Source organism: Phoca vitulina, unplaced genomic scaffold (assembly GCF_004348235.1).
Source record: "Phoca vitulina isolate PV1807 unplaced genomic scaffold, GSC_HSeal_1.0 scaffold13, whole genome shotgun sequence".
NCBI lineage: Eukaryota > Metazoa > Chordata > Mammalia > Carnivora > Phocidae > Phoca > Phoca vitulina.
The window spans coordinates 9314664-9329474 of record NW_022589716.1 but is presented as its reverse complement, the minus strand read 5'-3'; the positions used below and the strand labels follow the sequence as shown (position 1 = coordinate 9329474).

At 40.0% G+C, this 14811-nt stretch overlaps 1 protein-coding gene across 3 annotated transcripts in view; it reads left to right on the top strand.

The window, feature by feature from the left end:
• DCAF1 (DDB1 and CUL4 associated factor 1) overlaps positions 1-14811 on the top strand; it is a 72763-nt gene that overhangs the window by 30708 nt on the left and 27244 nt on the right. For all 3 annotated transcript variants that reach the window (XM_032411371.1, XM_032411370.1, XM_032411372.1), the window contains 9 exons: positions 1617-1775; positions 3908-4087; positions 5148-5357; positions 6050-6219; positions 9495-9619; positions 10582-11845; positions 12431-12629; positions 13786-13868; positions 14448-14532. In XM_032411371.1, coding sequence (XP_032267262.1) covers positions 1617-1775; positions 3908-4087; positions 5148-5357; positions 6050-6219; positions 9495-9619; positions 10582-11845; positions 12431-12629; positions 13786-13868; positions 14448-14532 — 2475 coding nt within the window. The remainder of the gene's footprint in view (positions 1-1616; positions 1776-3907; positions 4088-5147; positions 5358-6049; positions 6220-9494; positions 9620-10581; positions 11846-12430; positions 12630-13785; positions 13869-14447; positions 14533-14811) is intronic.

The window sequence follows — 14811 nt, the reverse complement described above, 5'->3', positions numbered from 1 at the left end:
TGGAGTCTGTTTCAGATCCCCCCCCCCCCCCCTTTCTGCTTCTCCCCCTGCTTGGGCTCTCTCTTTTTTTTTCTCAAATAAGTAAATAAATAAAATCTTAAAAAAATAATGTAGAAAGATGTGTACTCTTTTATTCAAAAGGAAGACTCAGCTGTATAGGAAGAGGGACAAGTTAGTAGAAACAAAATGGATTAAAATAACAATTGGAAGAACGCACCCTTATATGGAGATAAAACATAAGGAGAGAAAATAGAATCTGCTTACACTAATGAAGTGATCTAGACTATAGGTTTGTATTGGTAAAGGTTGAGCCTGCTTACTCTGTTTTCCTACCTACCTATCCTGGCAGTGGAACTGCCACTTTTTATGGTAGTGACATGTGAAAAGCTACACGCAGGTGGCCTAAGGGTTGGAGGGGAACCGTATGTGGTTTAGCTACTTCTTGGGGGATGGACTTGTGTAACCAATAAAAAGAGTAAAGAGGGAAGGGATTGGGATTACATATAAGGATTAGTCTGAATATGGGTGTTGAGAGAACTTCTGAAGAAGATACATGCCTGTTGTTTTTGCCATTGACCTTGTCAAGATTTGTATCAAATTCCGTACTTGCCAGTCTGTGTTGTCTGTACTTTGTGCTTTTGTCACCACCCAGAAGGCACCTTGGTAGGAGAAACAGGAGGGGGAGCTCTAGTTCTTCTGAGGCCCTGTCCACATTAGCCTGGGTTCAGAGTCATCAAGTAGCCTGATGCTCGCATTGTACTTCCTGCCTTTAAAATTGCCCAGAAGATCAGGGCCATCCAGAAGATCAGGTCCACCCGGAGATGCTAGTGGGAATTGAACAGGAAGTTAACAAAGCTTTAAAGATAACAAACTTTTTTTCTTTTTAAGATTTATTTATTTGAGAGAGAGAGCTCGCAAGTGTGCGAGAGAGCGAGCAGGGGGAGGGGCATAGAGAGGGAGAGAAGCAGAGTTCCCGCTGAGCAGGGAGCAAGACACGGGGCTCCATCCCAGATCCCACAAGAGCCTGAGATCACGACCTGAGCTGAAATCAAGAGTCGACCCTTAAACTACTTAAAGCCATGCAGTCGTCCCTAAAGATAACAAACTTCTAAAGGTCAATTTAAGGTGCCTTCTGATAAATTTCAAAAATGTATTAGTTTTGGTAATTTACTGAAGATGGTGTTCGGAGTTGAATATATTTGGGGTCAGTATAAAAGAAGACAAAGTTTGTCATTATATTAGATGATGAGTCAGTGAGCCAAAACTAGAACATAGAGCTGATTATGTTTAAAAGAATTAAAATGGAAAGGTTAAAAATCCTTTAGGGAAGCTATGTAATAATAAAATGGTAATGGAATTATGTTCTTATTTATAGCAGTATTTTTCATTTCTTGTTTTTCACCTTTATGAAAACCTTTGGTATTAGAAGGGAGTGTTAAGAAATCTTAAGAGTTTTTTGGTTTCCTTTAATCAATACTGGTTTTACTTCTGTTTTGAGGGAGTGGTTGTTTACTTCAGAGGATTCCTGTTATTTAGCAGCTTGATTTAATGTTTTGTGAAGAGATTTTGTGATTATTCTAGATTGTTTCACAGTAACATGTGTCCTCTTTGCTTAGCACCTTGCATCTCTTCTGCTCCATAACAAGTTTGCCACAGAATTTGTTGCACATGGTGGAGTACAGAAATTACTGGAAATTCCTCGTCCTTCTATGGCTGCAACTGGTGTATCCATGTGCTTGTATTACCTGTCCTACAACCAGGATGCCATGGAAAGAGTAAGTACAGTCCGTTTAGGGTATGGGAATGGAATTGGGTGGGGAGACACTAGCACATTCACAGAATGACTTTTGGGTAAGAAAAAATGAGTAGTTGGAGTAAATTTTATTTTATTTTAATTTTTTTAAAAATTTATTCATTTATAATAGTACATGTGAGGGGGAGGAGGGGCAGAGGGAAGGGGAAAGAGAATACTCAGGCAGACTTCCTGCTGAGCTTGGAGCCGCTCTGGGGCTCAATTCCAGGACCCTGAGATCATGACCTAAGCCGAAACCAAGAGTTGGACGCTTAACTGACTGAGCCACCCAGGCATCTCTTGTAGTAAATTTTAATGAAAGAAGCAAAGAGCAGGGTGCCTGGGTGGCTCAGTCGTTAAGCGTCTGCCTTCAGCTCAGGTCATGATCCCAGGGTCCTGGGATTGAGCCCCGTGTCGGGCTCCCTGCTCGGCGGGAAGCCTGCTTCTCCCTCCCCTACTCCCCCTGTTTGTGTTCCTGCTCTTGCTGTGTCTCTCTCTCTGTCAAATAAATAAATAAAATCTTAAAAAAAAAAAAAAAAGCAAAGAGCATGAATATATGACCTTTAGAAAGCATTCTAAAATGTAAAATTGTTGAGGCGCCTGGGTGGCTTAGTCGTTAAGCATCTGCCTTCGGCTCGGGTCATGATCCCAGGATTCTGGGATCGAGCCCCATATTGGGCTCCCTGCTCAGCGGGAAGCCTGCTTCTCCCTCTCCTACTCCCTTGCTTGTGTTCCCTCGCTCACTATATCTCTCTCTCTGAAATAAATAAAATCTTAAAAAAAAATAAATAAATAAAATGTAAAATTGTTTACAAAAGGTCATTTTTCCCCAGTTTTTTTACTCTGTGAATAAAAACAAGCAAGATAAATTGAGTCTAGGGGCTTTATTTAGTTTTTGTCATTTCTGTTGAATCAGTATTAGTTTTTAGGCTCTTTTCAAGTGTCCCTCATGAAGTTATATTTTGCATTTTGAGTCAGTCTGTTATAAAAACAGTAGATGAGGCTTTGTGTATGTTAACAAATAACGTGTGGTGGAGATGATAAAATAATTCCAGTTGTTCTTGGGACTCCAGAGGTTCCCCATTTGGTTCTTCTGTTTTTCCAGTTACTTTTTTATTTAGTGATAAAAAAAAAAATTATGAGTTAACATTTGAAAAATAATGGGTCCCTAGACACACCTAGGGAAGTTCTTATCATTTCTGTGCTTGGAATATTTTTCTAATACTCCATGTGGTATGGCTTTTCTGGTGGAGTGAAGTTGGTAAATTCTTCTTGGGCTATGTCTTGGTTCATCTTTGCATATTAATAAGGTAATGTTTTAGTTTTAATTTTTTTCCCTCTTGAGATCAACATTATGCAAAGATATATAGTCTTGAGAATAGTAACCTAATCTGTGGTTGTATATACAGAATTAATTATGGCTAAGGTAAAAATAAAAAGTAAACCTGGGCAATGCTTTAGAATTCATTGCTCTGTAAGAGACATCAGGATGTGTGTGAAATGAATCAGTGAGTGTTGGATAACAAACTTGTAGACTTTAGTATCAGAAGACTCAGTCACTTTTATCACCCTGGGGAAGTCCCTTATCTCTCTGAGCTTCTTTCTCATTTTTTTTTTTTTTAAAGATTTTATTTATTTGAGAGAGAGAGAACAAGCAGGGGCAGGGGCAGAGGGAGAAGGAGAAGCAGGCTCCCCACTGAGCAGGGAGCCTGAGACACAGGGCTCGGTCCCGGGACACTGGGATCATGACCTCAGCCGAAGGCAGCCGCTTAACTGAGCCACCCAGGCACCCCTCTTCCTCATCTTTTAAGGGGGAATCCTAATACCTATGGAATCAAGCACTGAGAGCATTAAAGGATGTAAATATTTGCAAAATTTGGCACTCAATAAATACAGCTCAGATTTAAGTATGTATCTAAATTTAGGTTTTCAGGTTTGGAATAGATTGTTACAGAATTTCATTTGTTAAACCTTAAGCTTTAAACTCAGAATGACTGGATCAGTAATGATCATTGCATTCTGCAAAGATATCTAGCTATACTGGTGAATTTTTCATGCCTTTTGAAGGTTCCTTTGCCTGAAATTTTTAAAAATTGTTTTATTTATTTTTTGTAGGTTTGTATGCATCCCCACAATGTTCTGTCTGATGTGGTGAACTATACCCTGTGGTTAATGGAATGTTCTCATGCCTCAGGATGCTGCCATGCTACCATGTTTTTCTCAATTTGCTTCTCCTTCCGGGCTGTGTTGGAGCTCTTTGACCGCTATGATGGTCTTCGTCGTCTGGTGAATTTGGTGAGGTTCTCAATGGCTTCTCTTTGTGAGGAATAGGAGTCCTGCTTCTCATCCCTGCCTTTCAGTAGTGTTGGAGGGAGGAAGCGTTTCTTTCCTTTGAGATTTCATTTTTAAGTAATCTCTACACCCAGTGTGGGACTTGATCATATGTTCTACCAAGTGAGCCATCCAGATACCCTGAGAGGAAGCTTTTGACTGGAGGAATTTTGCTGTCATTCTTTGTGAATGAAGTCTTTTTCCTCCCCGCATTCACAAGTTTCTCTTCCTCTTAAGTGGTTAGAGGACTCTGTGCCATTGTAGACTTGTCTTGAATATAGAAATCTCATAGGGGGAATTGTGTTGATAATCTTGATCTTCCTAAAAGCAACGGTTTTGCGCTGGAATGTCTTTCAACATGTTTAAAAGCTATGTAATTTTTCTTTCTTTTTTTTTTTTTTTTAAGATTATTTAATTTAGAGAGAGAGTGCATGGGTGCGAGTAGGGGAGGGACAGAGGGAGAGAGAGAGAATCCCAAGCAGACTCTGTGCTGAGCACAAAGCCCAACATGGGGCTCAGTCTCCCGACCCATGAGATCATGACCTGAGCTGAAACCAAGAGTCGGATGCTTAACTGACTGAGCCACCCACACACCCCAAGCTATGTAATTTTTCAATAACTGTTTACTTTCAGGGATGCCTCAGTGGCTCAGTCGGTTAAGCGTCTGCCTTTGGCTCAGGTCATGATCCCAGGGTCCTGGGATCGAGTCCCACATTAGGCTCCTTGCTCAGCGGGGAGCCTGCTTCTCCCTCTACCTGCTGCTCTTCCTGCTTGTGTGCTCTCACTCTCTCTCTCTTGCTCACTCTCTCAAATAAATAAAATCTTTTAAAAAAAAAAAAAACTTTATTTTTAATAACTGGTTTGTTTTTATATGGCTACTCTTAGCATGTTGTATAGACAGATAAGCTTTGATGTTTGTCAGTGTTGTTGAGCATAAACGTTTACTGTAACCCTTTTCTTCCTTTCACTTTTCTCTATTTGTTTTTCCCTTGCTCCCCTTTTGCCCCATTCTCTTTCTTAATAGATCAGTACTTTGGAGATTCTAAATTTGGAAGACCAGGGTGCACTTCTGAGTGATGATGAAATATTTGCCAGCCGCCAAACTGGGAAACACACCTGCATGGCCTTGCGCAAGTACTTTGAGGCCCACCTGGCCATTAAATTGGAACAAGTGAAGCAGTCACTTCAGAGGACTGAGGGTGGCATTCTCGTCCATCCTCAACCCCCGTACAAGGTGAGAGGACCTTGTCTTAAAAGGGAAAGTTGTTAGCTCTCCATAGTGTATTAGGCCTGAAACTCATTCAGATCAGTGTGGCATGTCCAATGTGGGATGTCCATTGTTGGATTAGAATTGCCCTGTGTGGAGGCAGAATACTTGAAAATGGGTGTACCAGGGACCTGTTTTGCTCCCAGTTGTAAGTTGCTACTTTTCTGGGGTATTAGAACTAAAAGATGAACTGGAGTGTGTATAAAAGGGCTTTCTTTTATGAAAAGTACTAGATATCTTACCTCCTTCTGTGTGGAATTTTTTTTCTGAAAGGATACATCTGTTATTCCACTTCTCTATCATTTTTGAACTTACTTGCTGTATTTTGGAGTGAAGATTAATATCCGCATGTTTTAAAAATCACAAATTGAGAAGAAACCGATTATTTGATGTGCTGCTTCTTTCTTTAGCTGTGAAACATATGCACCAACAAATTGAATGTTCTGTTACCCTTTTTGGGCAAAATGTATTGTAAGTCTGGTTATAAATAAAAGGTTAAACATATATTCATTATTTCACATGTGGGCTGCTGACTCAATTGTGGAATTTGAAAGCTATTATTACTTAGCTTTATTAAAACCTGTTGGCCTTTGAGCTGTGATGGAGAAGGTAGCAGGCAGGTGATAGAGTTCCTTAATGATATGTATCTCTCCTTATAGGCGTGTTCATATACTCATGAACAGATTGTGGAAATGATGGAGTTTTTGATAGAGTATGGCCCAGCGCAACTGTATTGGGAACCAGCTGAAGTCTTCCTCAAACTTTCTTGTGTTCAACTCTTGTTGCAGCTTATTTCTATTGCCTGCAATTGGAAGACCTATTATGCAAGGTGGGATTAGAGAGCGGTTTTAAATGAAATTAGATTTTGCTTTTTGGTAAAGTTGATATTGGTTTGTATATAGCGTATGCTTAGCAAACATTTGTTGAACTGAATTGAAATTTTGGGCATGAATCTGAGAAACTAGATTAAGGAGGATATTTTTATTTTTTAAAGTTTTCATTTGTTAGAGCAAGAGAGAGCGCTGAGCACAAGTAGGGGATGGGGAGAGGGAGTAGCAGGCTCCCTGTCAAGCAGGGAGCCCAACGCGGGGCTCGATCCCAGGACCCCAGGATCATGACCTGAGCCGAAGGCAGACGCTTAACCGACTGAGCTACCCAGGTGCCCCAGGAGGATAATATTTTTAATTTATAGAGTACTTGTTTATATTTATGGTTCTGATAATGATGAATACTGCACGATAGGCAGGGATCAGCATCTGTACTTTGAGAGAAGCTGTATGATTTACATAGCTGCAGAGGTGGGGTTGAAGTCCTGTCTTGAGACTGCAGTCCAGTATTTTTTGGTACTTAGACTTTAAATTTCTCTCTACTGCTTGACAGCCACATGTAATGTTTATCTTTCTCTCACATAAAACTGTATTTTGTGCTTTTGTTAAGATTTTCACAATTCAGTTAAGAGCTGTTTGGGCAGAGCAGGATGAGGCTCAGAAAAGGACAGCTGATAGAATCAGGAGGTTGGGTGGGTTCTATTTGAGGATGATGTAAAAGAATGAAAACTATATTTTGGAAACAATAGAATCTGGAGAGAAGACAGCAACGAAGTTTATAAAGATTGGTTCTTTACCTTCTTTCCCTATCCAGCCATTGTCATTAAAGACAAGACAGGCTTATTTAGGGTGCATATGGCTTGTTTGAGAAGTGTCAGGATATTAAGTCTAGGGAGATACTTTTGGAGCCGCCATTTTCAAACTTTTTGGTCTCAGAACCGCTTTACTGTATTAAAAATTATTGAGAACCTCAGAGTTTTTTTTGTGTATGTGTGATAAATCTATTGATATTTAACAATTAGAAAATAAAACTGAGAAAATGTAAAAATATTTATGAATTTACTTAAAAATAATCTGAACTCATTGCATATTAGCATTTTTAATGAAAAATTTCCAGAATAAAACCAGATAATTTCAGCAGGGTTTTTAAATGTCTGCTTAATATCTCATATCTGCTTCTGTATTCACTCTTTTGTGACTTCATATATGACCTAGCCTCTGGAAAGCTCCAGTATCTACTCGTGAGAGAATGAGAATGAGAAAGGAAAATAACATCTTGGTGTTAATATGAAAATAGTTTTTACATCACAGGACCTTCTGAAAGGGCCTCAGAGATCCCTGGGGTCCCCTAATCACACTTTGTGAGCCACTGTTTCATTAGAGTATTAAAGTAGGTTATTATATTTACTTGAACTTTGCTGAAAAGATGATGAAAGCTCTGAAGAGAACTAGGAAGATTATAAATACATTTTTTGAGTGGTAAATCCATATTTGGATTACTAAGAAAATATAAATATGTTTGGAATACATCCTTTAAAAGTTTTTTTTTAAGATTGTATTTATTTGCCAGAGAGAAGGAGAGAGAAAGCACAACCAGGGGGAGCAGGAGGCAAAGAGAGAAGCAGGCTCCCCGCTAAGCAAGGAGCCTGATGCAGGACTTGGTCATGACCTGAGCCGAAGGCAGATGCTTGACTGACTGAGCCACCCAGGCATCCCTAAAAGTTTTTTATTTTTTATTTTTTTTATTTTTTAAAGATTTTATTTATTTGACAGAGGGATAGAGAGCACAAGTAGGCAGAGTGGCAGGCAGAGGGAAAGGGAGAAGCAGTCTTTCCACTGAGCAGGGAGCCAGACATGAGGCTTGATCCCAGGACCCCAGGATCATGACCTGAGCCGAAGGCAGCTGCTTAACTGACTGAGCCACCCAGGCGCCCCTCGAAGTTTGTTTTTAAAAATAAAATTAAATACTTGTTTCGGTTTAGAATATACAGAACCTTAGAAAAGAAAATTATTCTTAGCCACTGTTAGTTTCTCCAGTCTTTTTTCCATAACATATGTAAATAAACATAATGGAGATCATAGCATTTAACCAAATTCATCTTTTTTATGAAATAATTCAAAATACAAAAAGGTACAGAGACTAATAAAACAACTACTCAGTACCCAGGGTTGGCACGTGGTGGCATTACTTACTTCTTTCTCAGTTCCTTTTCTGCCTCCCCACAGTGACCAGTCTTATGAAGTGCATTCTCTCCATGTTTTTATATAATACATATGTGTGTGTATGTAAACAATGATGTACTTTTTTGTATGTTTTTAACTTAATATAAATACTGTCTGGTATGCATCTTTTGCAGCTTGCTTTTTCACCCTTATGTTTCTGAGATTTATATGTGATATTTATTTGAACTCTTGTATTGCTATACTAGTTTATTATCCTGTTGATGGACATTAGTGCTTGTTATTTCTTTTTTTGCTGTCAAGTGAATGGTACCACAGAAGACCTTTTGGAGTCTCTTTGAGGATATGACATATATAATCTGGATTGTAGGGCGCCTGCATTTCATATTTAGTAGATGTTGCATACCATTTTCAGCAGGATATGGGAGTTTTCATTTCTCTACCTTTTTCTCAATAATTGTTACTGTCAGACATAAAATTTTATATCTTATGTTTTCTATTTCATTAATGTTGCATTTTGAGTCTTTCCCTTTGTCCTTTAGAGTTCTTTGAAAACACCTGTCTGTAGCTGCAGAGTAGTTCATCATATGAGTGTACCATAATTTAACACACATGTATTCCTATTGTCTTTGTAGATTTTCTAATTCTTTTGTTATTTTAAATATGCGATAATGGACATCTTAACACATAAATGCTTGTTTGTACTTTTGATTAGGACGGATTCGTCCAGGTGAAATTCCTGGGCTAAAACTTACTCACATTTTAAAAATCTTGTTTCCTGTTTCTAGATTATTTTTTCAAAAGAGGGTCCTATTTCTGTTCCCACCAAAAGTTTGAGAGCATTTGTCTTTATACATCTTTACCAGCATTGGGGATTATCCTTTGTTTTTAATCTTAGCAGTTTGGTGAAAATTCCATCCCCATTGTTTTGGAAGTAATATCATGGTGACTTACAAGTCCTCTCTTGATGTCATGGCTAGGGATGGAGCCCACACAGGTAGTAGTTCTGATCCATTGTGTATCTCTCTCTCTCTCAACTGTTGTTTCTTTTGGCTGTATCCTAGTTTCCATTTGAGTAATTGTTTTTCCTGTCCAGGAATGACACTGTGCGCTTTGCCTTGGATGTCCTGGCTATTCTCACTGTTGTGCCAAAAATCCAGCTCCAGTTGGCAGAATCAGTGGATGTGCTGGATGAGGCTGGCTCCACTGTCTCCACTGTAGGTAGGTTGTACTTTTCCATTTTTGTGATTGTTTGGTCTGGATTTGTTTTTATTTGCTGTTCTGTTTTTATTTACTTAATTTGTCTATTTTGTTTACTTAATTTGCAATCTTAGAACAGAAAGTAGTAGTGGAGGGTGCTTTGTCCCATCTAAGTTGTGCTGTACACTTTTATATAAGGGAGTTGTGTTAGTGAACTCAGATTTTCTGAGTGGTACATGTGCTATGATGGGACGTATTCATTCTTGAAAACCTTGTACTCTGCAGAGTCTTGTGCTAAAAATAAAGTTTATGGGAAAAATGGGTTGGGGCAGACAGTAAAAAACTTAAAGCAAATTTGTAATCTGAGCCCTAACAAAATCAGTAATTGGCAAGCCACTCAGAATGGACAAAAGCTATCATACACAAGAACAAAAGGAAAATATGGTTTGTTTGAAAATATACTTTATTAAGAGCAGCATACTGATAAGGGCTCCTGCTAAGGTGAGCATGCAAAGTGGTGTGACTGGTTGTGGGTCTTGGGGTGCACCACCACTTTGGGGAGAAAGCCTGAGGTGCAGCCACTTTTTTAACTTTCTTCATATATATAGCAGAAAGGGTTCCTGATGCCATTGTGGCAATCAGGCTGAGGGCTCTTCCCTTTTCTGCTAAAGGTTTTAATTTATTCCTGCTATTTTTGCTCACCTTACCCAGGAAAAATTGCACATGACCCTTGGTGTCTTCCACGTAATACTGACATCATTCCCCTATTTAACAACTGCGTATGAGGTATTGCATCATGAAGATAGAGTGTAGTAGAACTGATTGTATTTTATTCAAACAATTCCTTGTACTTTAATAAAAAGGTACAGTAGTTTTAAGTGGAACAAAATGAATAGAAGTCTAAATTTTGACTCTGGAACAATCATTGAAGTTGTCTGTTTTATGAGGAACAATATAAAATGTTTTGTATTTCTCCCCCATAGGTATCAGCATTATTTTGGGAGTGGCTGAGGGTGAGTTCTTTATCCATGATGCTGAAATTCAGAAGTCAGCACTTCAGATTATCATCAATTGTGTGTGTGGCCCAGATAACCGAATTTCCAGTATTGGCAAATTCATCTCTGGAACTCCTCGGAGAAAGCTGCCTCAGACTCCCAAAAGCAGCGAGCACACCCTGGCCAAGATGTGGAATGTGGTCCAGTCCAACAATGGCATCAAGGTGCTCCTGTCCTTACTGTCCATCAAGATGCCCATCACCGATGCAGACCAGATAAGGGCTCTGGCCTGCAAGGCCCTGGTGGGCCTGTCACGCAGTAGCACTGTCCGGCAGATCATCAGCAAACTGCCTCTTTTCAGCAGCTGCCAGATCCAGCAGCTGATGAAGGAGCCTGTCCTGCAGGACAAGCGCAGTGACCATGTCAAGTTCTGCAAGTATGCCGCTGAGCTCATTGAACGAGTGTCAGGAAAGCCACTTCTCATTGGCACTGACGTGTCTCTGGCACGACTGCAAAAAGCAGATGTTGTTGCCCAATCAAGGATTTCCTTCCCTGAGAAAGAGCTGCTTCTGTTGATACGAAACCATCTCATTTCTAAAGGGCTTGGGGAGACAGCAACTGTGCTGACGAAAGAGGCTGACTTGCCCATGACTGCTGCCTCTCATTCATCTGCCTTCACCCCAGTCACTGCTGCTGCTTCTCCTGTCTCTCTTCCCCGAACCCCTCGCATCGCCAATGGCATTGCAACTCGACTGGGAAGCCATGCTGCTGTGGGTGCCTCTGCCCCTCCTGCCCCCACTGCCCATCCTCAGCCACGGCCCCCCCAGGGTTCACTAGCTTTGCCTGGCCCATCTTATGCAGGCAGTTCCCCCTTGATTGGTAGGATCAGTTTTATCAGAGAGAGGCCATCACCCTGCAATGGCAGGAAAATCAGAGTGTTGCGGCAGAAGTCGGACCATGGCGCCTACAGCCAAAGCCCAGCCATAAAAAAACAGTTGGACAGACATCTTCCTTCCCCACCTACGCTGGACAGTATCATCACAGAATATCTTAGAGAGCAGCATGCTCGCTGCAAGAACCCAGTTGCCACCTGCCCACCTTTCTCTCTCTTTACTCCTCATCAATGTCCTGAGCCAAAACAGAGGCGGCAAGCGCCAATAAACTTTACCTCAAGGCTAAATCGCAGGGCATCATTTCCAAAGTATGGAGGGGTGGATGGCGGATGCTTTGATAGGCACCTTATCTTTAGCAGGTAAGGAGAGGCCACCTCCCTGGGAATTGGAATGATTCTGCTATTTAAATCAAAATGTGTGGGTGATACCGGCATAGAGTGATGAATCCAGAAAGCCAGACTATTTGTTGGCCTGAAATACCAGTGATTGTCACTTTATGTGAATACATGAGTAATGTGACTTTGCCCTCTTCTGTCAACCATGGGTTCCTTGTGTGATTGTTGTATATTGTTAAGATACTCTGTGTTCTTGTTAGAGCTAGTATTTTTTCTAGAACCCATGCACCATGCTGTGCCTAACTAGATTCCCAAACTTGTTTTTGTGCTGGTCCAAGTTGTCTCCTATTCTGATTCTTCACAAATCTCACATAAAGATGGTGGGATTGCAGGTTTTAAACATGGGGATTTTTGTTATTTAAATTTGGGAAGTAGAGGTCCTTTTCTGTCGCTTAAAATGAAATCATGAATCACTGAAGGTCACTGTGATATTTTGGAAGAAGCCATTTGAAATATAAATGCTTTGTTTTTTTTCTTTCAACCTTCTAGCATAGTTTTCTGTTTTCAGAGTCCTTGTGCATTCTTTGTCTCTGATTCTCTTTTGCTTAGGTTCCGTCCTATTTCAGTGTTCAGGGAAGCCAATGAGGATGAGAGTGGCTTCACTTGTTGTGCGTTCTCAGCACGGGAGCGCTTCCTGATGCTTGGCACCTGCACTGGGCAGTTGAAGCTCTATAATGTGTTTAGTGGACAGGAGGAGGCCAGCTATAACTGTCACAACTCGGCTATCACACATCTTGAACCTTCTAGGGTAAGGGTCCCTAGGTTGTTCTCAATCATTCTTCTTAGATGGGTTGGTGAACTATCAGCTTGTGGGCTGGCATTATATATAAACTTGTATCCATGCTCATCCGTCTGTGTATGGTCTGTGGCCGCTTCTGTACTACAGTGGCAGAGTTGAGTAGTTGTGACACAGACCATATGGCTTACAAAGCCTGATGTATTTACTGTTTGGCCCTTCAAGTAAAAGTTTACCAATCCTCTTCTAAGAGGGGGAGGTGTGTGTGGGTGTAATTTTTTTTTTTTTTTAATTTGCCTCAGATGGAAACAGTCTATCAACTATGATTACAAAAGTTTTCCTTTTGTGTCAGGAAGAAATCTCAAAGTATGTGTTTTTAGGAAACGCATTATAGGATTCTAGTGGGTCATGGTTTATTAGTAGTATTCTATGGATGGAATTAATACCTTTGTTATTTCTAAAGTCAGGACTGTTAAGATGACAAGGATAATTTTCCTGATTTTAGAGTAAAAAAAACTCAGTTTTTATTGGGCTTTCTTTTCTTTTTTTGAAACAATTGGAAGAGTCTGTAAGAAAGTCTAGCAAATATTTTCAGTTGACTGATATTTCAGATGAGGGAGACTGAGGAATATGGCCAAACATTAAGAAAGGAGGAACCATCCTTGACTTCTTTTTTTTTTTTTTTTTTAAAGATTTTATTTATTTATTTGACAGAGAGAGAGACAGCGAGAGAGGGAACACAAGCAGGGGGAGTGGGAGAGGGAGAAGCAGGCTCCCCACCGAGCCAGGAGCCAGACATGGGGCTCGATCCCAGGACCCTGGGATCATGACCTGAGCCGAAGGCAGATGCTTAACAGCTGAGCCACCCAGGCGCCCCCCATCCTTGACTTCTTTCCAAGTTTTCTCTTCCTCTACCCTTGGAAGTATTGTATTTTTTGTTACTAGGTCAGGAGGATTTAGTATTTTCTTAAATTTAAGTATTTTTTTAGGACATTGCATGTGTACATATTAAATTCTAGCAGCTTCAACAATTTCTTGGTTCTTTGAAGTTTTTCTGTTTTCTTTATAATACGACGATGTTTTTTAAGCTTATATTTTAAAATGCTAAGGTCAGATAGCATTTATATAAACACATGATTACCCACTGTGGGCCTCCTTCTTCTTTTAGGATGGGTCCTTACTGCTGACATCTGCTACTTGGAGCCAGCCTCTGTCTGCACTTTGGGGAATGAAATCAGTATTTGATATGAAGTATGTAACTACTTTTATAACCCTAGTCTTTCTGTTCTACAATTTACCTAATTTATATTCCCCTTCATCCAATTCTTCAACTTGAAGCCTTTTGGGAAAAGACAAATGCTGTGAGTTATTGCTAATTTCTCTCTTCCTCATCTGTGGCTTATGTTTAATAAGATTGTATCCTTTTTAATTCCAGGATATTCTTAACAAGTATTCTTACCACTCCCATCACACAACTGACCCTTCACTAATCCAAAATGGCACATCTGTGTATTTTCTCATGTTCACATATGACAGTTGCACTCTTTGCTGGGGTATATTTCAAAGACATGGGTGGCCTATTAGCCATTTTTTTAAACCAAGTAACTCCTGTTAATTACTTATAATTAATTCTTTTGGATCTTCTTGGTCAAACGTGGAGGAAATTTTTTTTTTTTTAATCTTAAGTGTACAATACTTCCTCTTTGGTTGCTGGGAATCCTCAGATGGGTATGGTCAGGCAGGAGGCTGAGAATCATGTTTATTTTCAGTCGGTTGAGTGAGTATGTTCTGAAGGTCCATCGCTTAAGTACTTCTGTTGTTTGTCTGTAGGCATTCCTTCACAGAAGATCACTATGTTGAGTTCAGTAAGCATTCTCAGGATCGGGTCATAGGTACAAAAGGAGACATTGCCCACGTAAGTGCTTTAGAATCCACTGTTTTCAAGCTAATTATACCAATTTGTACTCAAAGCTTCTGGACTGAAGGACAGTCCTAAGGGTAACAACAGATTACTTAGTGATATTTTTTCTAGATAGAATCTAGAAATGTAATAAGGTGGTTCTAAGTTACATGGGACCAAACATGAACTAATCTGGCAACTCGAGAAAGATGTCATCAGCACAGCAGTTATTTTCAAATACTTATTTAGTTTTAGGTGAAATGTAAGTCCCTGCCTTTATGAAGCCTCACTGGG